At 42.3% G+C, this 24,068-nt stretch overlaps 1 protein-coding gene across 13 annotated transcripts in view; it reads left to right on the forward strand.

Moving 5' to 3' along the window:
- Positions 1-24,068, forward strand: part of Enpp6 (ectonucleotide pyrophosphatase/phosphodiesterase 6) — a 251,160-nt gene that overhangs the window by 207,962 nt on the left and 19,130 nt on the right. For 6 of the 13 annotated variants that reach the window (XM_033765423.1, XM_033765421.1, XM_033765422.1 and 3 more), the window contains 3 exons: positions 498-635; positions 14,982-15,105; positions 19,469-21,641. In XM_033765423.1, coding sequence (XP_033621314.1) covers positions 498-635; positions 14,982-15,105; positions 19,469-19,674 — 468 coding nt within the window. In that variant the 3' untranslated portion in view covers positions 19,675-21,641. Of the gene's footprint in view, positions 1-497; positions 636-14,981; positions 15,106-15,410; positions 15,465-19,468; positions 21,642-24,068 lie in introns of those variants that run through there. The other 7 variants (XM_033765414.1, XM_033765416.1, XM_033765415.1 and 4 more) reach the window with 4 other exon arrangements.

Here is a 24,068-nt window from a genome sequence, read left to right on the forward strand (position 1 = left end):
TTTTCCTTATAGTTTTACCATATATATTGTTTAGTTCTGTAGTTACTTGCACTTTGTATGATAGCAATAGTCCTGTCTGTATTTTTTGGCAATTTACATTAATTTTCCTCCATCAGAGATCTCTAAGATCTTCCATGTGCCCTGACAGCTGTGATCCATTCATCTTCACTGCAATATAGTATTCCATGGAAGAAACCCTTCAGTATTTCTTTATCCCTTTCACTGCTGCTGGGGATCTGGGCCATTCTTTATATATACAGGTGCATATGTAAGAGATTTTTCACTAAATTCCTAGAGGTACACTTCTCAGGTCAGAAGATTTATAAATCTTCAGCCTTAGGATAAAACCAGCTTTTTATGTGAGCTATGAAAACTATCAGATGTTTGGTAATTTCACTCTTTGGTCTTATAAAGTCCCCTATCCCCTAGTCCACAAATATTCAGTATGCTTTTTTAAAAAAGAGTGCAAAGTTGGTCATTCTTGGTTTTCTTTGCAGATTTATACCAAATTGAGCAGAGTGGAACACATGACTGTCTACAAGAAAGAAGCCATACCAAGCAGGTTCTATTACAAGAAAGGGAAATTTGTCTCTCCTTTGACTTTAGTGGCGGATGAGGGGTGGTTCATAACAGAGGTAATTTTAAAGTCTTTGACAATTTGTTCATTATGAAAACTCCATCCAATAGTCCAAAGACAAATAATAATTATTCAACTTCTATACCTAGGAGATTTTTTTTCACCAGGGTGACATTTACTGCATTATTTCCTTCTTTAGGGAATCAAAAAGGTTTGATTAGGTAGGTTTGTAGACACAAACCCAGAGTCATGGTTTAGACTTCATGGCTCCAGACGTCCTGTATTTCAACAAATGGGCTTTAACTCAATTACCCAGGCTTACAATGGAACCTGTTCAGTTGATAGCAGAACAATTACTGTGAACCAAAGCAACTGCTCTAGGGCAATGGAAAGCAAGGAGAGGCTCAACTTTGCTTTCACCTCTAAGAGAAATGTTTGGCAAACAGAACTCCATAGACCCAGGTCCTCAGCTTGTCAGCTTGCTATTATGGAGGAGATTACCTTGTATTTCTGGCCTGAACCCTAGTTGCCTCAGGCCTGGATGACTCCACATCCTCCTCCTCTGCCTGGACTCCGAGCTCACCGGGCTCTTGAATCTTATGATTTGGAGCCAACAAAGAAGGTGGCCCCACCAGGGGAATCCATGCTCATGCTGCATCCAGAATCTATTCCTGAAGAGGCCGTGGGTTATTGTAGATTTGAGTTTCAAGGTGGGTTGAATTTAGATCAGACTACAGGGTAAAAAAGCAAATAAAGAAATAAAAAGAGTTGGGCCAGGGATTTAGCTCAGAGCTTCTGCCACCTGCCTCGTGAGCGCAAGGGCCCGAGTTCAATCAGTACAAAGAGAAGGTAGATAACAGTAGCTGGTTGAGACCAATGTGTGTAAGACCTAAGACTAGTTAGTAACCCATCAGAAAGAGCAGGTGGTCGTCACAGAGATACTGATGGCGAATGGGTGAAAGGCTGGCAACCTGGGCATGGAGCACTGGGGGCTCCATAACAGAATTTCAGTTGTCCAGCAGGCCCAAGCCATTCCTCTGTGCCCCCAGACAGACAGGCGTCTAGTTGCCAAGGGGCTGTGAACCAAGCAGATCTGGTTAGAAATGTTGGCTACAGAAACTAACTAGAGCCTTTGGTGGCAAACTGTGCCTCTCTCTGCCTTGAGATTTAAAAGGTCTCCAAGAAGGTCATTTTGCACTGTCTCCTCCTAGAACCAAAGGTCTTCTCTTCCCTCAGTCCCTGTGCTCAAAGCTCACCTGGAGTGAGATTATTTAGGCTCCTGCAGTGCTGTGTCACAAGGTTTCCTGGGGGTCTTGTGTTGAACACATGGGCATCTCTCGGGCCACCTGGGCAGGTGCAGCGCCAACTTGGTTCCATAAAGCCAGATTTCCGAGTTCAACAGCAAGCATATTGTTTGAATTTTGTTCATTTTGTAATATACTAATGCAGTTACATTAAATCTTTAAAGGTAAATAGATTATGAGGATTAAAGCACACTTAGTTGCCACTCCTGATTTAGAGTGACTACATGTATCTGTTGTTCGCTTTCTCATGTTTAGCTAAAGTCAACTTCACTGAGAGTTGGCTCCTGACATGAAGGGAGATGGTAAAATACAGTGTGATTTGGGGTATTGGTGGGAAACAGGCTTAGTTAAGGGATGGCAAGCCAGAGGTCACTGTGGAGGTGATGGACCCCTGGTGAGACACCCTGTCCACTCCAGTGGGACAGGCCTTGGGTCCCTTCAAGAGAGTGGGACAGGCACTGTTGAAGCTGCTCCAGAAGCAACCAAAGCCATCTCAGCAGTGGCATATCCAGCAAGACGAACGCTGCACATCTTTCCATAGTGACCAAAAAGCAGTGATGGGAGACCTAGGGGTATTAGTTAAGCTGCTCTTGGATATAAGTCATAGACCAAATAATGGCTTAAATAGTCAGGATCTACTATCTCGCTTAACTAGAGGTCTGGAAGTAGGCAGTTCCAGGGCTGCTTGATCTATCATTTTAATGATAGTAAGTGCTGGAATCAGGTGTATAGCAATTCATTTACCAGATACTTTAAAGTCACAAAATGGCTGCTGCAGCTCCAAACATTACATCCCCTCTGAACATTTCAAAGCAGGAAATGTTTGCATTATCTGTGTATGTCTCCTACTTTAATCAGGAAGCAAGATATCTATCTTAGGTTAGAAGATAGATATCTTGGAATACAAGCATGTTTTGTGGGGCTCTTCAGATTATGAGCTTAGGATAAAGGAGGATTCTCTTCAAGAAAGGAATAATAATTGTGAAGGCCAAATGAGGGACTTACAAGAAGCCCACACACCTGAGAGATGCTGATGCTCAATGTCTTGACTGTACTGCAAATCTGCTTCTGGCCAGAAACCAAGAGCAAGTTCCCCTTAGGGTTTATCAATGAAATGGAGAGTGTAGCTGGGGAACCTGTGCGGAGGGTGAGCTTTGGTGCTGAGATCTGGAACTGTGCTGAAACGGAGACCAGGGAGCTGCAGTCATAGACAGAAGAGGAGCAGAGGCTGGAGTTAGGCACGCAGGGCCCCCGAGACACAGAGTGGCCAAAAAGAGCAGGTGAAAGAGAGCAAGGAAAGCTTCCCCATCACAAGCGGACAGGACGGCCTCTCAGGAAGGCCCATGACCAGGCTGCTGCTGCGTCAGCCTCTGGCGCAGCTCCGTTTCCAGCTGTCCCACCCGTCTGCCCCACACCCTCCTCGCTGTCCGCCCCTGCCGGAGCCTGGCAGCTCCCTGTCTTCCGTGGGCGAAGCCACATGGCAACTGTGCATAGTGTGTTATACATTATTACTCTTGTGTGTGATGCATGCACCCGTGTGCCCATCTGAGCAAACCGAAATGAATAGTAAGTTAGTTCTGCAGCTTAGGAAGGAGGCCACCCCACAGGACAGGGAGGAAGACTATCCAACCCCTGACAACTAGGCAAGCAGCTTTTAAAGTACATAATTATTTCAAAAGGGAACCTTGAAGCAACTTCAAAGATATGCGAAACGTGGAGTTAGAGAAAGAAAGGGCAGGAGGAAGGGAGGGAGGGAGGGAGAGAGAACCCTGCACGGTGGAAATCCCAGAGGATTATAAATTTGAGCCCAACCTAGGCAATTTAGAGACCCCATCTCAAAACAAAAAGTAAAAAATAATTAAAAATAAAACATAAAGGGCTGGGGATGTCGTTCAGTGCAAAGACCCTGGGTTCGTTCTCCAACACCACAAAAGAAAACCAGGGAAGGAAGGAGAGGAGAGGAGAGGACAGGAAAGGAAAGGGGGAAAAAGAAAAGGAAGGAGTAGAGAGGAGAGGAGGGACAGGAGGGAAGGGAAGACAAGAGAGGGGAAGTTGACATCGCATCGTTGAGATATGCACAATAAGGTTCTTTCTGAAAGCTTAGTATTCACTCATCGATACAGAGGCTGTCAATAGCATCTCGTACACTTTACTTTCTACTGTTGGAAAAAAATTTATTATTGCATGTTTGCAATACATAAATAATTACATTCATTGTAAAGAGTTGGTATCTGTACATAACACATTTTCATTTTTTAAATTCCCTTTCCCCTTCTTTCCCTCACCCCTCCTCCATCTCTTGGTGTCCTATTTGGAAAAGACCTATCTTCCTATTTCCTATTATTTCTCTTCTACTTTTTCTTTAAGTTATTCTCACTTTTGGTTTCTTGTGTAAGAGAAACTACTCAACATCTACGCTCGTCTCACACCCTTAGTTGGTAATGATGAGTGCTACAGAGCCAGGTACCATTTGTCCAGCCTGGGTCATTCGAAACTGCACGATGGCCCCTTCCTCAGTGTTTTGATGACTTGCACATGGAGCTGTTTTACACTTTGCCCATAAGAAATGTATTAAATTTTTTCCTTTCAATGATGGTCAATCATAGCAATATTAATAACTATCTTGAATTAAGTACCTCTTAGTTAGTATTTCTAATTCCTCAATGACACGGCACTGTGGATATTGTTAATTGTGAAAATAACATAACACAACATGTGGTTCAGAGCTTCCTAGCAGACAGCCCAGAGAAAAAAAGCACATCAGTTTTATTAAGTTAACTCACAGTGTCTGCAACATAGGAACACAATATTTTTCTAGGCAATCATAATTGTCCCGGAGTCCCTTTTAGTCATTCCTTTTTGTACTTTAGTTTCCCAGCTTGACTATCTCGAATTTATACCTTTACTCCTATTCCTGAATTTATGCCTTTTTACTTTTAAGATAGCATATGTAAAAGTTATAATTTTTGATTCTACTTTAACATAACATTGGGATTTATTTCTTTGTTTTCTGAAAATCCTAAAAGCAAGTGCTCATTTTTTCCTTACTGGCTTAGACTTTTTTTTTTTTCTGCACAGGTCTATTGTTTATCATACTTTCTTGAGTACAATAAATTGAAAACTGCATTCTCTATTCTTGTGCCTGCTTTGTGCCAGGGCTATTAATCTCTCACATTCTTATTTGCAAAATCCTTCCCCAAATTGTAAAAAATATTGTGTTTTGCTCCCTAAACTACATACCAGTCTGCAGTACTTATGACGATGGTCTTGTGCTGTGCCCCACTCCCTCAGCCCTGAGAGCCACCCCTCGGTCTGGCTTTGAAAGACAGATGAGTCTGTTTCTGGTTTGGACATGATCGGGAAAACAACGGAGTCAAGACAAACTGATGCTGGGTAGGAGCCAATTCCACCTCCCTTGCTCTCTCTTCCCATAGCTGCCATTCCACGAACAAGTAAGATTCTGCTTCTTTGGTGAAAATGTCACTCTCACATAAATGCCAACTTGCTGCCACCAATTTAAGTTCTGCAGACTCTAAGGTAGCCACTGATTTAACCATGTTCATTTCTTATGGCCACTGGGAGAGCTGTCACTGAAAAGGATGAAGGCAGGGAAGCAGGTTTAACTTGTCAGCAGGAGGAGCACCAGTGTGTCTGCAGGCACTGCCAATAGTGAAGGAAGCTTCCCATCCAGCAACTCCAGTCTGCTTCTGTCCCTGCACAATTTAATAAATAGGCTGTCAGGCCTTCCTCTGGCCTCTCTCCTTGAAAAGGCAAGACATTTGAAGGTGTTCATGTTCACAGGGGATGAGCCATGAACAGGAAACAACAAACAATAACAGGGAAACAAGATCAGGCTACAGACAGAAGTCAAGCCCAAGCCAGCTGCCTCAGCCAAACTCTTTTCTGCCAAGAGAGGAAATAGGGTGCCTAACTGATGCCCCAAGACCCAGTCACTTCCTCTGGAAAGCTTTGTCATTGCTTTTTCCTGCCAGAAGATGAGCATCCCACTAGTCCTAGGAACAATGGAGCCCAGCATAGCCAGCTCCAGCGCCCGTCACTCAGGCTTCAGGGGGTTTCCTGTCAGCCTTCTCTCCTCCAATAGGTGCCTGGAAGTGGGCAGGGCCCACTGAGTTGCCAGTGTCTATGGATATCCAAGGGCCTTAAGGGGGAAGTCCAGTGATGCTAATATTCCTGGCATAGGAGACAGTCAGGGAGAACATAGCAAAATGCAAAGTAAATAGATACTGTACATCTTTTCCACCAAACTCAAGTGCACTCTTCCCTCCTCGTCCATGATGGCTGTGTGCCTACACAGTCATTGGTCTATTGAACTGGAAAGTATTTGTGGAGTGTCTACCATGTATAGTGTGCAATAGAGTTCGAATTCCACAGTGGGGAGCCTCTGATGGCCTCTGTCTGCCTGATGCTTTCAGCCTAGTGAAGGAGTCAGATCGCAGATAAGCATGCCCTACAAGTAAGTGAATGTGATGTTCTAAAATGTCTTATGCACTCCAGAGGAAGAACAGGGGCCATGAAAAAGAGCATCAGAAAGGGAAGAAACTCAGTTTAGGTGAGGGGCAAGATGGTTTCTCCACGAAAGTGACCTTGCCACCGAAGCCTGCAGGGATAGTACTGATGGGGCAGTGGAGGAGGCGCTGTCCAGCCTGGGGACAGGATGCAAGCACAGCTCAAAAACAGGGGTACAAACTGGGCTCTTTAGTCAAAGCAGTTCCACAAAAATTCTCTTATTTTTTCTAGCTACGGTCTATCAATCTTATCCCCTACACCTTTGATCAGCAATGGCAGGCACTTCCATCTTCCTCGGTGGTGTCCCAGACATTAGAAACTGGGGTTCCTCTTGCCATTTAGAGAGAGATTTCAGAAATATACAAGCATCAAGTCACTTTACATTTACAGACAGTAAATATATTGAGGGGGATTTAAACATTTTTAGTCAACAGTAATGATATGAATCACTGTCCTGATTCATCTCTGCATTTGTAGGTACTGCAAACTCAATCTTAAGGAATCAATGAAGGCTCAGAGTTTCAGATCCCCTGCCTAGAGGTTACAAAGCTAGGAATGACAGGATTTGAATCCAAATGTAACCATTAAGTGCAGTTGGTCCAGTTCTCTGAAGATCCCCCCAAATTTCATCAAAATGTTCAAGGGACAACCCCCACCCCATTCCCTGTGGGGTCTAGAGGTGTCTCAGCTCTAGCAGAAACACAAGCTCTATCATAGTTCTTTATTATTTTCCTGCTTGTGACACACTGTAGGAAATTCTAGCATTACTCAGAGGTCCACTTGGCCTCCTTTTTCTGTTCTTATCTCTAGGTCTCTCCCTTCCTATCACTAAACACCAGTGATATGCACGTACTAGCACCCACATGTTCATGTTTGGGAAAATAATTTTCCCCTATGTAGGACTTAAGTGTGGAGAAATTTAATGGTTAGGAGGGTAATTGCGTTCTTCCAACATAACTTCAGTCAGCCTAACAAATAATAGGATCCCTGGATGCACTCCTTCAGTCTGTCCCTCGAAACCCAAATCAAATGCCATCTTTTCCTTGAAACATTGTGTTTCTGTATAGTAGTACACAAGATCCTAATGGGATAATTAACAATGTGAAATAGGAAGAAAAGGGCTAAAGGTGTAGGGAAAGTGGGAAGGGTAGGGGAAAGGGAATAAAGGAAAAGAAAAACATATGAGAAAATGAAAAAATGGAAATGAAGTGTTTGTAAAGGGGGAGGGGAGAAGGGGTGAAGGCAGGGCAGGGGTAAGGGGGAAAAAATGAGAACCAAGACCTGTCATGTAAAGGTACAAGATCCCAGTAATGAATGTAACTGTACTATATGCCTAGAATGTACCAATAAACTCAATAAAAAGAAAAATAAAAGAGCAGTGCTGCAAAATCTAAGAAATTATGGTTTGTAACAGAAGCCAAACCCCAATTTAATCTTGGTGGCAAAACCATCTGAGCCAGGCAAACTGTCATCATTTCACAACTGTTTTCATTGAAGACTCCTTGACTCGGACATTATTGGGTGTCTTCTTCTGCCTGAGATGATGTCAGTTTATTCTACCTTCTATGGGGTAAGAGACACCTGTTTTAACCTGGGAGAATATAAGAGACTAACTTTGTATTAGTCCCCAACACATCTCAGACAGTTTTTCATATTTTCTTTATTTTCAACTGACAAGATTACAAACTTGTTCACCCCATCCCAATTTGTTGAAAAATCTTAAGAGAGAAAGGTGGAAAACTTGGGTCCCTGACCTCTTACTCTAGAAGACTTACACTGTTAGTAATTATGATAGCTAATGTTGTGTTACTATAACAAACTACCTGAGACAATCAACTTTAAAAGATGAAAGTTTTATTTCAGCTCACAGTTTCCAAAATTTCAGTCTCAGTGTTTGGCCCTGTGGCAGCAAAGTTCATCATGTGGGAGCACATGGTGGTAGAGGCTACTTGCCTCATTGTGGCCACAAAGCAAAGAGAGAGACAGAAAGAGTCAGAGGTCTAATGTCCTTTTCAAGGGCTTACCCCTAGTGATCAAATGAAACTACCTTTAAAAGGTCCCACCACCCTCAATAGCACCATGGGATGGAGATGAAGCCTTTAATACACATTCTTTGGGGGGAACTTTACATCCATATAGCTACTACAGTGGTGATTGAATGGAGGGAAGATAGCCAACTTGAAGAATGGAGCACAACTGGAGCAAGCTGGTAGATTGCTCTGGTTCCCCCAACTCTGCCTACTGAGTTAGAGCCAGTTTGGTGCCTGATTCTGAAGTCTCTGGGAGGGATACCCTATGCTGCACCCAGAGCCACACAAAGGAACAAAATGTAAAATCTCTGATTTCAGCTTGATAATCCTCACAATGGGACAAACGTTCCCTCCGCATGGCGCACGCATGGCAGGTGGCAGATGAAGACTCCATAGCTGAAGATGGACTCCAGTCTTCACAGGAGTATGAAGAAGGGATTATTAAACCAGGTGTGGTGGTGCATGCCTGTCATCTCAGCACTCAGGAGGCTGAGGCAGGAGTCATGCCACAAATTCAAGATCAGCCTGGGTTACATAGTGAGTCCAAGGCCAGCCTGAACCATATAGTGAGAAACTGTCTCAAAAAAGGGAAAGATTATTAAGAAGAGATACCCTGCCTCACCATGACTGACAAACTGGACACATGCATGATGGGCCCGGGACAAGCTCAGGACAGTCTGTGCCCAGCCAGGCTTGGGAACCTATAGGCATTAAGTACCCTCGTTTGAGACAGAAACCATGATTGTGGCCTCTAAGGGTCAAAGAGCAGAGAAGAGGCACCCAGCTTGAGCAGGAGGAACCAAGCAAGGCTCCACAAGTGTCCCTCTGGCCAGAGAGGGAATTACATGGCACAGGTGTCAACATCCTCAACCACCTGGAAAGAAGTCTTTTGAGGGTGTAGGTCAGGAGCTGGGGGTCTCATGCTGCCCAGGAAGCTGCTGACCCTCTGCTACCTCAGAGGTATTTCTCTCCAAGGCTTAACTAGCATTTTCTGACCTACACTGAAGAAAAACCAGAAGGTAAAGGTAATAAATACACATGCTAATGTATTCCAAAAATACTGATAAAAAAGAGTAAATGCCCAAGAGTTTGTTAGAGCAAGCACATTGCCTCTGTGCAAATAGAGTAACAAATACAGCCTGCTCAGGTGTCTTCCTGCTTCTCCTTGTCCTTCCATCTCTCCTTTTACCTTTACCCTCTTTCCACCTGGGTTCTGACATTTCGCCCAGACATTCCAGCTCAGGACCATAAAGGAATCAGAAGATGGGGAATTTAAAAAGATAGGTTTCCTAGGTTTCTGAATTGGAGGGGGGGAGTGAATGTTACTTTTTCTTCAAGGATGATTGATACAAAGACTAGTCTAGAACCTATAACTGAGCAACATTCTCAGTCCTTTTTCATTTTTTATTTTGAGACAGGGTTTCCCTAAGTTGCCCAGGCTTGAACTTACAATCCTTCCTTAGCCTCCTAGGTGTCCAGATGTGCATTATGACTCGTGGATAAACCTGTAACTTTTACCTCATAGTCATTCACTGGCATCCCAAGTTCATGGTGGGCATTGTCATGGCTCACCAGTAATGGGCACAGGCACCAATATAAAGGAACCCAGCTCCAAAGCAGAACAACTCAGCTGTTTCTCACAGCATCCCCCTGCGGAATGATCTTTTTCTGGTTCTTTCCCATTAAAAAGGACTAACCGGCTGAACAGCACATGAATCAGGCATTGGCTGCCTCAGGCATGAGAGGCTCCTGGGATGTACCTGAAGTACTGAACAGGTCACCCTGGGTAAGAATTTTCTTTAAGTCCCTTAGAGATGAATACACAATGACCAACTTGTCTGGTTAGCCTTGGACTGTCCTGCTTTTAAAACTCAAGTTCTTGCATCCTGGAAACTCCCTGGGACAGCTGGTCACCTGGTTGGCAGATTCCCAAATGGTCAGGAGAGCAGAAACCCTAGTTTCTCTGACTTTCAGAAGCCTCACTCTGATGGCTACTTTCTCCTGGTTTTCTTTTCCCACGGGACACTGTACAAGGTCTCCTTACTTCTCGGGGTCTTCTTGGAGTCAGGCCTTCAGCTGAGAGAGCTCTCAAGGGACCTTAGAACAACTCCAGCCTCTTGATTAGTGCCTTGTGTATGGTCTCCTCATTGTGGTCCCTCTTCTCCCTCCCTCCACTCTAATACACACACTCACACATACACAGTCTTACAAGCATACACATAAACACATACACAATATGCATACATATCCATGTGCACATGTCTACATACTCAAGCAAATACACACACTCACATGCACACATATACCAGCACAGCCCCATCTCACTGGCTGATTCTCCCCATGGGACTCCTCTTTAGGCCTTGAACCTCTCTTGCACGTTGGGGCCCAGGAGCTGCAAGCCCCCTTCCTCCATGAAGATTGAGAAGCTCTTCAGAGGCAGGAGCTCTGCCCTCTCCATGTCCCTAGAAGCCTAGCAGAGCACCCAACATAGACTCTAAGTTCAGTACATATCCGCATAATTGAACAAACCATCCTCTAAGTCACTGGCTCTTCCCTCACTGTTTTTTCAGAGACCACTACCCCCTTCCAGCACATGTTGTTGGAGGAGTGTTTTCTGCCTACACACACACACACACACACACACACACACACACACACCCCTTCTACCCTCCTTTCTCACCTTGGCCCTATCCCCAGGACGTCACTAGGTGGCACTATATGGCAATCCAAGGGCCTGAATGGTGCTAGCTCCTTAATCAGTAGCCTGCAGACTAAGGGTCCCCAGGTGGAGCCTGAGCGGTGTGTGACACATACTTCTCCATCAGCACAGCCCCACACATGTGCCTTGTGAAGATAATGTGGAATATGACACAGAGATGCCAAAAGCCACCAGGAGAGGGAAAAGAAGAAAATCATCAGTGTGCCATTTTGAAATTAAGGCTCTGCAAGTAACCTAATCCATTAGATCACTTGGACAAAACAGACACCTTGAAACATAACCAGTTCATTATTTGTTAAGTAAGTAAGGGCAGTGTTTTTCTGGAGCAATGTGTAATTTTGAGAAAAATGAGTGGTTTACCTATGATCACATGGATTCCTCCATTTCTTCAGGGGTGAAGTTTTCATTGTTGCATGTGTTTACTTGTAAAATAAATAACTGCAATATTTTAGACTACTTTTTAAATAAGGCAGTCAGTCTTAACCACTTTCATCTGTTCATATGATGCATACATACTGCAGGGATCATGGTCAGTAAGGTTGTTAAAAACAAGTGTTCTGCTTACCGTGCCAGCCACCACTGCTGTGTAAACTGTGAGCGGAAGAAGCAACACATTAAATTAGCTGATGAAGCTAACTTGGAATGTGCCGTGATCCTCACTGTAGACAGATAAAGCACAAAAAAGTACGAAAACTTAGAAATGCAAAAAGTTCATAAGGCCCGTCCATGGAAAAAAATGCCAGCTACAGCTGCAGAAGGAGAGACAAGGAATGAGGGGAACTCAGGAAACAGAGAGTCAATGAAATAGGGCGATTTGGAAAGCAGAAATGCTAGCGAGCGATTTATGGGGTGAGACCGGATGGATGTGCAATGCGATATGACAGCTAAATATGCAAGTGAGAGTTCGACCCTCAAAGCCCAAACACCTCGCCCTGTAGCCCCTGGCATCTGGTGAACAGACTGCAACTGTTTATTGAGCATCTACTTTGTGGCCCGTACTTAGCACATGCTAATGTCATCCTCCAAAATCCTTGCAAGATGGGTACTGGGGTCCCTCTATCCAGCAAGGAAACTGAAGTTCAGAGAGGTTAAATAGCTTGCCAGGATCATAGAGTCAGAAAGCAGTAAATTAGAATTTAATCTCAAAGTCAAACCAATTCCCAATCTCATCTCTATATTTTATACTCTGCTGGTAAAGACACAGTGGAGAGGAGAGCACCTCACTGTCCAGTTCTGACAGACAGAATCGCTGCATTGACCTCCCGCTGTTTGATGGTGTAAGGACACAAAGACCAGGAGACAGACCTGAGTTCCAGTCTTTGCACCAACTCCTCCTAGTTGTGTGGCTTTAAGAGGGTCACCTCTCCTTTCTGTGAGGAAAATAGTGTTGTCCATACTGAGATTTGTGACAACTGAATGAGCACAATACTTGGCTCTGGTGAATTGTCTCACTCTTTAAATATATGGCACTGCTACTAGTCTTGTAAGCCACCCTAGCAACTGCTGGTAGTTTTATGTTTTAAATTCACTAAACCAGCATAACCATGCAATTCTACCTCCTACATTTGTAATATGCATAATATTAAACAGGCCTTAGCAGGAAGATGATTGGAATATCAGGAATTAGTCTTTGGACTGTAATGAATGCTTGGGTTGTGTTCAATGAGCTGCAACTTCCTCAGAATTCACAAAAGCTTCTCAAAGTGTTGTTTTCCAAGAAATAAGCATCTGTAGCCTAAGAAATTTATTAGTTTATTTTTGCTGAATTGGAGATTGAACAGAGGGCATTCACACTGAGCTCATCCCAGACCTTTTTTATTTTTTATTTTGAGACAGCATCTCATTAAGTTATAAATTAACACAGGCTGGGCTCAAATTTGTGATCTTCCTTGCCTCAGTCTACCAGGTACAGGGATTATAGGTATGCACCACCATGGCCAGCCAATCCAAGAAAATTTACTTTTTTTTTTCAGCTTTAATTGAGTTTATTGGTATATTTTAGGGATACAGTACAGTTACATTCATTGTTGGGATCGGGATCTTGTACCTCTACATGACAAGTCTTGGTTCTCATTTTTTCCCCTTGTCCCTGCCCTCCCTTCACCCCCTCCTCCCCTCCCCATCTACAACCACTTTATTTCCATCTTTTCATTCTCTCACATTTTTTCTTTTCCCTTTTTACCCTTCCCCTGCCCATCCTACCTTCCCTACTCCTTTAGCTCCTTTCTTCCCATTTCTCAATGTCAGTAAGGAAAATTTACTTTTAAAGGTACCAGGGAAGGACAGTTCTGGAACCCATTTGTCTTAGCTACTTTTCTCATTGCTGAGACAAAATATCCACACCCAAAGTTAAACGAGGAAGGGTTTATTTAGTTCCGAGTTTGTAGATGCTTCAGTCTATAATTGGCTGGCTGCAAGGCAGGGTGGCATCGCAGAGGAGAAACAGTTTATGGCAAGCAGAAGGTAGCAAAACAGGGATGATCATAGCTCTTTCTGTCTCTTAAATCTTATCCAGGCTGCTTAGGGCAGGTAGCACTCACACCCTTAATCCCAGTGCCCCTAAGCCTAGCACTGCACCATGAATCGATCTCAGGGTCACATACTCTACATCTAGTCACTTCTGAAAAAGCCTCACTTATGATTTCATGAGGCTTTTCTAGCTACAAGCCGCCACACCATCTCTGATGAAGAATGGTTAAGGGAAAGGAAAGCCTGCAAGGCCTAAATAGGAAGAACATTGGTGCCACCTTCAAATGGTTGAATAAGTGGAGGGAGCGTGGGGACAGCAGTGAGAGACCCATCTGGGCTTCAGGTGCCAGTAAAACGAGGTGAGTGGAGAAATACCATGTTTTCCAAGAAGACTTCTCCCACATCAGCTGGGAGTCTCGATTCAATTCGGTTCCAACTCTCATACCTGAAGTTAGAGCAGGTCAGGGGCACAGGCCTGGGAGACTGCTCCTTTAGACACCAAATACGGCATATGTCTGATTTGGACACAAAAATCAGGAGTACTCACGACCTCACTTCAGGTTTAATAACAGTAGAATACATCATGGGACTCGAAAGTTCTATGCTTATGATTATAGTTTTATTACAAAGGTGCAGTTTGGAAACAGACAAATAGCAGAGACACAGACTGCCAAGTATGGAAGTGAAGGGCACAGAGTTTCCATTGCCTGGAAGCTGACTGAACAGTGTTGCTCTGAAGTTCATATGGGTGTCACTGTAGGCACCAGTGATTACATCATTGGTCACATGACTGAACTGAGTCTCCAGTTCCTTAACCCTCCCTACTGGTTGGGGGACAAAGATGAAACTTCTAACCTTTTAATCAGGAGGTTTGTTCCGGGATAACCAGGTCCCACCCTAACGCTTAGCATAAATTCTCCTAAGGGAGAAAAAGGCTCATTGTAAAATAACAAAAGACACTCCCGTCACTCAGGAAATTCCAGGGGTTTTAGAGGCTCTATGATAGGAACCTGGGACAAAGACCAAATATATATTTTATTATACCACAGACACACTTTAACATCCCTTATGTCTCTAACAGGTTGTATTTAGTGGTTCTAAAACCAATTATGAGATAAAATTCAGCTCAGTGTAGGAAAATACCTTCTTAACCAGAGCTCTTCTGCATTTTAAGAGGCTGCCACCAAGGAGTTGAGCTCCCTGGACTGGGAAGTGGTTCAGCTGAGGTTGGATGAGCCCAGTCAGGGATGTTGAGAAGGAAATCTCCATCCACACTGGGTGGCAATTTGTACCAAACACCCTCACACCACCATCTTGGCGACATGGTATAATGTCACTGTCTTCCTTGATTTCAGAGTCGAGAGATGCTTCCATTTTGGATGAATACTACTGGCAAGAGAGAAGGCTGGCAGCGTGGATGGCATGGATATGACAATGAGCTCATGGATATGAGGGGCATCTTCCTGGCCTTTGGACCTGGTAGGGAAGCAAGTGACCAAATGCCCTTAGTCATTCCCAAGGAAGCATCTCTAATAGGGACTAATCGCCCTAGTAAAGGCCAGAATGATTTCTTTATAGATTCTCTTTATGAGCCAAGCTGAAAAAATCCAGCCGCTCTCCATGAAACATCTTTTGCTGGCTTCCTTTCAAATGCTTCTTGGGTTTGGCAATTGTGGCCAAATACTTTTCCTTGTAAATTTTAAATCCTGAGTGCAGTGAAGAAAATGTATTCCACATGTTTGTGATTCATTTCTTACTTAATTCATCAAAACGTCATTTCACAGCTATCTGATGTCCAGGAAAACTTATCAGACACCATGTCCATGTTGATGACAGCGGTGAGTCTCACAGTTGACATGATGGCTGCAAGGGATCTGACTCTGGTACAGTTTCTCCCCGTTTAGAGCACCCGTCCCTGGGGGTTTCATTTGGTTTAGAGCCCAACCAGAAGCTAGGATGTGCTCGAGGGCAGGCTCTGAAAATGACCTTGAGATTGACTTTGAGAATGAGCCAGAATGACTAGGGATATCTTGGATAAAAGCAACGTTTCATGGCCTTACTTGATCAGATTATATCCCAAAGGGCTGGGAGAAAGGGGAGACAGAGTCTATCTGATCATTTGACTTAACTGATAGGGCACTAAAAATCATAGTAGAGTTTACTAAATATAGATCCTACTACCACTGGAATACCCCCATTCTTTGCAGCAAAAAGGGGGTTCAATAATCATAAAGCATCAGTTAACTAGTTCTTCATTCTTAGCCCATCTTCTTTTATTAAATATAATTATCCAGATTTCTATATTACAGATGCTTTCTTTTGGATCTTGATAACAATGTTCCAAGAAAGTCCATGATTTCCTTTCAAAGTATAGGTTAGGCATCCACCCATAGACTCTGCTGTTCTTTTCAGTGGAATAAGACCAAAGACATGTCAACTCACCCATCTCATTCTGTCTGCCTTGGTTCACTCTACTTACCACAAAATTAGCTATTAAGAACCATGAGGTATCAGTTTGTACAACCTCCATAGATATTTTGGGGAGTCTATGACACATTGGTCCAAATCCTTTCCCACATGTGATCCAAGTTCCCAAGTCCTAAAGTGAGAATCAGAACCAGTAGCAGCAAATATTTATGGCACACTGACTGGGTTCCTGGAATTGGCCTAAGAGGATGTCTGAGCTTGTTGCCATTGACCTAGGAAAGTTGTCATGTGCTTCATGTCAGCCAAGCCTCAAATCGGCATGCAGAACTCCAAAGCTGGAGAAATTGGGAATGGAGTCTTGAAGACTATGTCAAAGTCATCTAGAGATTAGGTGGAAGACATTCCAGAGTCACAGAATGGGAGAATGTCACCAAGCAGAGCTTTCAGTCAAAATCATCACCTCCTGTTTCCCCAGAAAAGTAAGATCATGAATGTAAAATAGTTTTTTATTGAAGCTGTGTATGTGAGCAGGAGAGTCTCTGGCGTATTTTATAGCACGTCCAAATCTAGCCCCAGACTGAAACTTCTGAGCAAAGTACTCAAGCTGTATTAACTTGGAGTTAAATTCAGTGGGGACATTTTGTCCATTGTCAGAGGGCTCCGTCATATGCTCCTTTAACACTAAAAGCCCTCAGTCCTTTAAATACAGAAAGGAGGCCCCTGAGGAAAATGGTCTGGGCTAATTACAAAATGCTTCCAGGCAGATACAGCCTTGAGAGCCTCACACAAACCATCACGTTCCTGCCTCCAATTCTCATGAAAGATTAAACAGCTTTACACAGTGTTTACTCAGAAGAAAATTTAAGAGCAAGGCCTTTAATAGCTATCTCGCTGCACTTGGAGATAAAGGTGAGCCCTCCTGATTAATTGTCTGTGGTTCTTGCTTAGGGAGGAAACTGGGCACCGTTGCAGCTGCCCAGATACCAGCCTTGGAAGTCAGTAAGTCTGGGCTGGCAAGGAGAAAGGGAAATAATTCTGAAGATAGCCTCTCTCTGGTTAATCCTAGTTTCTAATTTGAACAACCTAATCTTGCCCCAGAGAACTCCACAGCGAGATAAGACAGCAGGAGTGTGATTCATTGAGCTGCTGCGAGAGAGCTAGCCTCGCTGAGAGCAGCCCAAGACAGCTAGGCACAGCGAGAACTTCACTGTTTAGGAGACCCACGCTTAACATCCCCAAAAATTTAGACCCATGAGAATATTCCATAGGATTCCTAGTCTAGGTTCAAAATGCTATCTTGGACTATAGAGTTTTATGGGGTCCTCCTAAGTTGAACTAAGCATTGTCAGTTCAGGAATTATTTAGAAGCTTTCATTCCAACCTGGATCATCTCGGTGACAGACCAAAGTCCCATCCTGAGAAGTCATGAATTAGACTGGAGGGGAAAAAAACATTCTCCTTTCTTCTTAGGTGCATAAGATTTGATTTTGTACTTTCAAGGCAAAAAAATAGAATCTCTCCTAATGCTTTTGTCAAAAGAGCCCGATCTCAATTTCTCCTGCGAAGTGTTAAATACAGTGTTCTGTTCTTTTCTGTTTTGTCTTGTTTGAAAGGCTAGATAAGGACATCTCACATGCCCTCTCACCCATACACACGACAAGGGCATGGTCACATGTGATGGGCTGTGTGACTGTCACATCCAGGTCACATGGCAATTCAGAAGGAGAGGGAAGAGCTGCTCCCACAACACTGAGACAAACTTTCCATTGATTTCTCATGCTGCAGCAGATTCTTCTGGTGGCGAAGTGTAAACCTCCATCCTCATCTAATTGCATAACTTGCTTGATGTGGAAGAGGGGCTGACACTGAAGCAGCCCCTGCATTTTCCCCTCCGGGCAGGTTTGAGAGTTTTTAAACTAGTTTGTGCTTTCAAGCGAGTCTGACCCTTATCTTTCCTTGTCCCAAAAAAAAAGATGAATTTCCTAAATAATCTATAAGCTGAAGCTTTTCAATCCAAAGTTTGTCTTAGCTGGTTTTAATTATATATTAATAATAATAATGATTGTCACTTCTTGAGCATAGCAAGTGTGTCTGGAGCTATGACTTAAGTACCATTACTACTGCCCATTTCCTGTAGAGCCTCTTTACAACTGAATTCAACTTTTAATTTTCCAAAGTGAGCAAAACCCATCACTTGGGAAGTTATCTTGGATGAAAAATGCTATGCGACAGAGGTTTCTGTATATAGCATTTTTGCATATTTTAATTCCAGAAGCAGAATTTGATGCTGTTATTTTTTGGAATATATTGTTGTTATTGTTAGGTTTTTAAATAAAGTATGTGTGATTATTTTTGAAAAGTAATTATATAGATTATTTTCTAAGATAGAAAACTTGGCTTTGCAACTACAAACTACCCATTCCCTTTAAAGGTCTTTAAACACACAAATCTTTATTAATAGATGCAAATCTACCCCTTACATATTTTGTTGGACGTTTTTGTTTGGGGCCTAAAAGCAAAGTTGTTTTTGCATTTTTCTCTATTATTATAGTCACTCTTTAAATGGACAAGTGCTTTGTACTCAGCATCTTATTTCCTCTTATGGAGGAAGATTCACTTGGTTAAAACACTTTCAATGGCTTCCAGAGTCACTTCAGTGTCCCATGGTGATTGTGCTATGATGGCCAGCTGTACCCTCTGTATTCCTTGTACCCTTTGTGTTAGTGCTTGAGTTTAGGCAGGCTTGGAGTAGAGGCCCAATGCTCTTCTTTAGATCTAATGGAGCCTTCCCTTACTCCAATACCAGTTTTCTAATTTTCCTTCTAAGTCATCTTATCTGTCCCCAAAAGACTCCTAAGAAGTGTTCAAGTGATCTTCCAAACATATTTCAAAAACCACTGTCACTGCTGGTGAGCAGTCAGCACCAAGGATATTACACAGCTCCACTGAGAGTGCCCTCAATGTGGCAGGAAAATGGAGAAACATTCTAGAGTTGCCATAGGTCCTCTTCAACAGAAATCAGCATCTGGCTGTCAGTCCTAGGTACACAGATGATCCAGATGATTGTGCCACTTCAGGAGGGCCCAGAAAGACAGCCCATCTTCTCTGACCACACTGGCCCTTCAGTGCTCTGCAGAAATGGAACAGTTTTAGCTTGTCTTTCTGTCCCAGAAGAAATGCTATGTTGTCACAAGGGAGTCCAATTAGGCACAAAGAAAGTTTATCTGCTGGCTTGTCTTATAAAGATACTCATCTCCAGATGAGTCATGCCCACAGAAACAGCTGATCAATACAGCTGATTCTTTTTATCCCAAAGGTGCCTGGAGCCGAGTGTAATTCCTCCACATTATGATTCAACCCCTCTGTACCTGGTGATCAACTGTGACAGCTTCTTTTGTTTGCCCTTACCTTTCAGATTTCAAATCCAACTTCAGAGCTGCTCCAATTAGATCTGTGGATGTCTACAACGTCATGTGCAATGTGGCAGGCATCATCCCACTACCCAACAATGGGTCCTGGTCCCGGGTGTTATGCATGCTGAGGAGCCAGGCCAGCTCGGCTCCTTCTGTCCACAGGCACAACTACGGACTGGCCTTGATTCTCCTCTTACTGTTTGCATAAATGATCACATATTTTGCTTGTTCCAAAACATTGTCAGCAAAATGTTCTTCCAAAGTGGAATGATTTTCATTTTCTATGTGAATAATAGCTTCATTAACACAATCAAGGCCATATAATCTGTATATATATTATCCTTGGATGATTCTATACGTAAAAGTCCCTAATTGTTTCTTTTTTAAAAGACCCAACTTTATTCTTCCTGAAAACAGGAAAAGCTTAGTTTTTCATTCATCCATCTATCCATAGTGCTCTCCTTTCTTTTCATATAATTGTGCCAGATGAGCTGTCTGAGCAGTGGCCTGCCGCCACAGGAACCAAACTTCACAGTGATAGTCAATGGTCATCCTTCTCTGTCTGTTCTTATCCAAAGTAGCCCCTCAAACCATGCCTTTGCCTGCCCTCTCCACACCCAAGAGTCATCTCTAGCTGTCTGTGGTCATAATCCTGTACTGTTCCTTTCTTTCTGGAAGAGACATCTACAGGAAAGCAATAGCTGCTGTCTACTTCTACCCCTGCTCATGGAGTTTTTGCATCTTATACAAAGTCCCAGGGATCACCAAACAACCAACTTAAAAAGTCATAAGATAGGAGAACTCATAGAACAAGGTAGAAGACATTGGTCTCGCTGGCCTTGAAAACAGAAAAGCTAAGAATGGATATGGGCCTCTGTGAGACTTATTATACACAGCATATCATGGTATGAAGCCTACAAATAATAGGCCTTGAATATTATTAATAGAGTGATAGTCAGATTGCTCCCTGGCTGCCTATATGGAGGCTTCCTTAGACATTGCCACTCTGGCTCCGGATTTGGAGTGCAGACCACACTAATACCTGGCATGTCAACATGGACATCTTAGCATTGAGGATATGGACATAACACAGAAATACTAGTTCTTTGCTTGGACAGATAATATATTAAACATAAGTTTTATGGATCAGCAGCTCTGAATTAGGGCTTACCTAATGGCCCCAAAGGGAATCCTTGCGTGACATGGAATTCTATAAAAAATGGTGGGAGAGGAGAGGAAGGGGATGGAGAGAGCACGATGGAAGCAAATCCCATTGACAGAGCCCAATTCACTGTTGGGTCAGGAAACAAATGTCAAAGTGTGGTCCGTGTGCCAATAAGACCCCCGAGAAGAGGCACTGAGCCTCAGTTGATACAGTTTTTGTTTAGTCACCTAAATTTGCTATCAGAGATCTTGTAAAACAAGGTTTTAAGATTATTAGAGTCTTACCTATGCATAAAAAGTCCCTGACATGTGATGGTTTAACTTATGGTTGGATTTCACGATGGTGCAAAGGCAGTGCCCATCCAGTAGAAATCATCCTTTCAGTTTTGAACTTGCATCTTTTCTCAAGCTAGATATATACAGTTTGTCACTGTCTGTGTCCCAGAAAGCTACACAATCACAGAGGGCCAACTAATACAGTGTCCTGTATGGCTATGTGATAAGGTTTAATAGGTTTGGTGCATTGAATGCATTTTCCATTTAATGATATTTTCAACTCATGAGGGGTTTATTGAGAATGCATCATTAGTCATGGAGCACCTGTACATAAATCTTATTGTATTCAAAATGACCCTACCCATTTCCAAATTACACTTTGTCAGGAAAAGAGGACACGTGAGTCCCCTGAAGGATTAGGAAGCCCTTACATGGTGCTCATCTTGAAAAGTGAATATCAACATTCATCCTAACTCAGAAAGGCTAGGAGCCATCTCTGTGCCGTGAATCATGAGACCAAAGGAACCTTGCCTAAAAAATATTGAATTTATCTTCACAAAAGATTTCTAAGGATTTATGTAATATGTTTTTAAAGTTCCAGTAAACATCGAATCAATTGGAAAGGAGGAAAATCAAGTCTTTGTTGTGTGGCTGAAAACAAATTAGTACTTTCAGAATATTGGCACTAGTTCCCAGTAATGAATGTAACTGTACTGTCTACCTAGAATGTACCAATAAATTCAATTTAAAAAAAAAAGAATATTGGCACTAGTTCCCAGTAATGAATGTAACTGTACTGTCTACCTAGAATGTACCAATAAATTCAATTTAAAAAAAAAAGAATATTGGCACTAGTTTTTGAAACAGACGTCTATTGTTGGAAGTTTTCTTTCCCCTTAAGGGACATGTTTTGTTGAATTAAGTGGAGCCCACTTCCTCCTTTAGAATACAAGTATCTCTAAGACATAGCTAAGCAATTAAATTAAAGTAGATCATCAAAATCAAGAGGGGATAAACACATACACAGTTAAGTTACATAACAAAATTTCAGCTATTTGTCTGACAAAGTATAATTTCAACAGAATCATGAATACTGGTGAAAAAATTTAGACTCAATGGAAATAAAATACCTTTTTGTCTGAAATAATGCATATATTTCAACATCTTAATTGATTAAACTTTGTTGCCTTAAATTTTTGTTTTACAATTGCATTATTTCCCTAGGAAAATTGCATTTGGCCTGAATGATGTGTTTAGTTGCATAGCAGTAAAATCTGCCAGGAATAAATAAACATATATATATTTATATACCATATATATATATATACCTTTCTCCTGGATTATTTTATAACATCACTACTAATTCCAGGAGGAAGATAATTGGGTGGACTTACCAATAAGAAATGGAATGAATGATCCAAGTTGAAGGTCTACTTTCTCTGCCCTTGGAACCTAAATTTCCAGAATCCAATTTAAATAAATTCTGTAAACTAGATCATGTTAAGGACTTTTTCCTGACCCAGAAGAGTCCTGCATTTTAAAACCCTAACTCTCTTTGCTTTTAAAAGGATCTTAGAAATTCATGTCAGACCTGAGTTCAATGATAGACAGTAGTTTGCAAACTTTCTGGGCTTACAAGTATTGCCTGGCTACCTCCAGAGTCGCAGATTCACAGGATCTGTGGTAGGACCTCAGACAACCCTTTAAGGCACATTGATCTGAGCTTTAGGTTTGTTTTAAGGAGAGGTGGGTTCTGACTTGATTTGGGAAAACTAAGTCCCCTAGGAGCTGGTTCCTAAACAGTCAGCATCTCCAGGGGCAGTGGGGGTGACATCGGCTATGAACCCCATTCGGATAGTCTTCCAGTCTTCAAAGTCAAAGCAGATCTGTAAGCCTTGCTGGTGGAGGGAGCCATGATGAAGGGTCAAAGTGGCTTGTCCACAGCCCACACCTGCTAATTCCAGGAGGATCACTGGGTGGACTTACCCATAAGAAATGGAAGAATGATCCTTGAGTTAAAGATGAGTTGAAGGTCTAAGATTCTCAAAGGTGCTATCACTCAAACTTAGACATTTGTTCAAGCCACACAGCTAGTTTTGAAATTTCTAATACAGTGTTTGAATTTCTATAAATATCGAGAGATTTTCAAATGTCATTGCATGTTTTATCTTTTTAAGCAATTTGTAATAGACCAAAGTCAGCTACTGTAAGCTACTTGCTAGAAGAAAAAGAGAAGGTAACTTTGACAGATTGGTTGTAAAACATTTGAAACTTGGTCGTAGGTATATACTATGTTGCTTTGAAATCATAAAAAAGTACCTAATACAGTGCTTTAAATGTTTAATAAATGTTCGGTAAATATGTGTGGAAAGAAATAAAGAATGAATGTCTTTAGAGATACTTGCTTAAACTTCAGTTGTTCTTCTTTGTCTGTAGTTGCTCTAATTAAATGACTTCCACTTTGAGCCTACTATCTTTTCTTATTACTTAACTGACAATATAATTATACCTTAATTCATGTACTAAACATATTCTGTCTCAGGCTTATAAATTACCCTGAAGGAGATAAGAGAGGAGAGAAGGAGGGAAGAATGGAGGACAGAAGGGAGACAGGAAGGTTTTATTTCAAATACATGAAGCATATCATCTTATACAAATATATTAGCCTTATCAAGATGAATTCACATACCATATAATTCATTCAACATGTACAATTCAGTGTTTTTTGTATATGCTCTGAGCTGGGCAACCATCATACAACTGTATTAGAATCTTCTTATTACCCCAACTCCATACCCATTAGTACATGAGCAGTCACTCTACGGACCCTTCCTAGGCAACCACCAAAGTACTTTATCAACAGATTAGCTTCTCCTCCTCCTTCTCCTTCCTATTTTTTTTTTTTGTACCAGGGATCAAACTCAGGACCTGCTTGTGAGGCAGGCGCAGTGCCACTGAGCGAAATCCCTGACCCTAGCCTTTTCTTGATATTTCATAAAACTATAATGTTCTTTGTGGATGGCTTTTTTCATTTACGTAAGGTTTTTGAAGTTATAGCATGAATTAGTGTGTAATTCCTTTTTAAAGATAAATGTGGCCTCATAGTACAGATATACTACATTTCATTTATCCATGCATCCATTCATTGATGAACATTTTTGT

This window comes from Fukomys damarensis, unplaced genomic scaffold (assembly GCF_012274545.1).
Source record: "Fukomys damarensis isolate Sample0158 unplaced genomic scaffold, DMR_v1.0_HiC HiC_scaffold_18, whole genome shotgun sequence".
NCBI classification, from domain to species: Eukaryota; Metazoa; Chordata; class Mammalia; order Rodentia; family Bathyergidae; genus Fukomys; species Fukomys damarensis.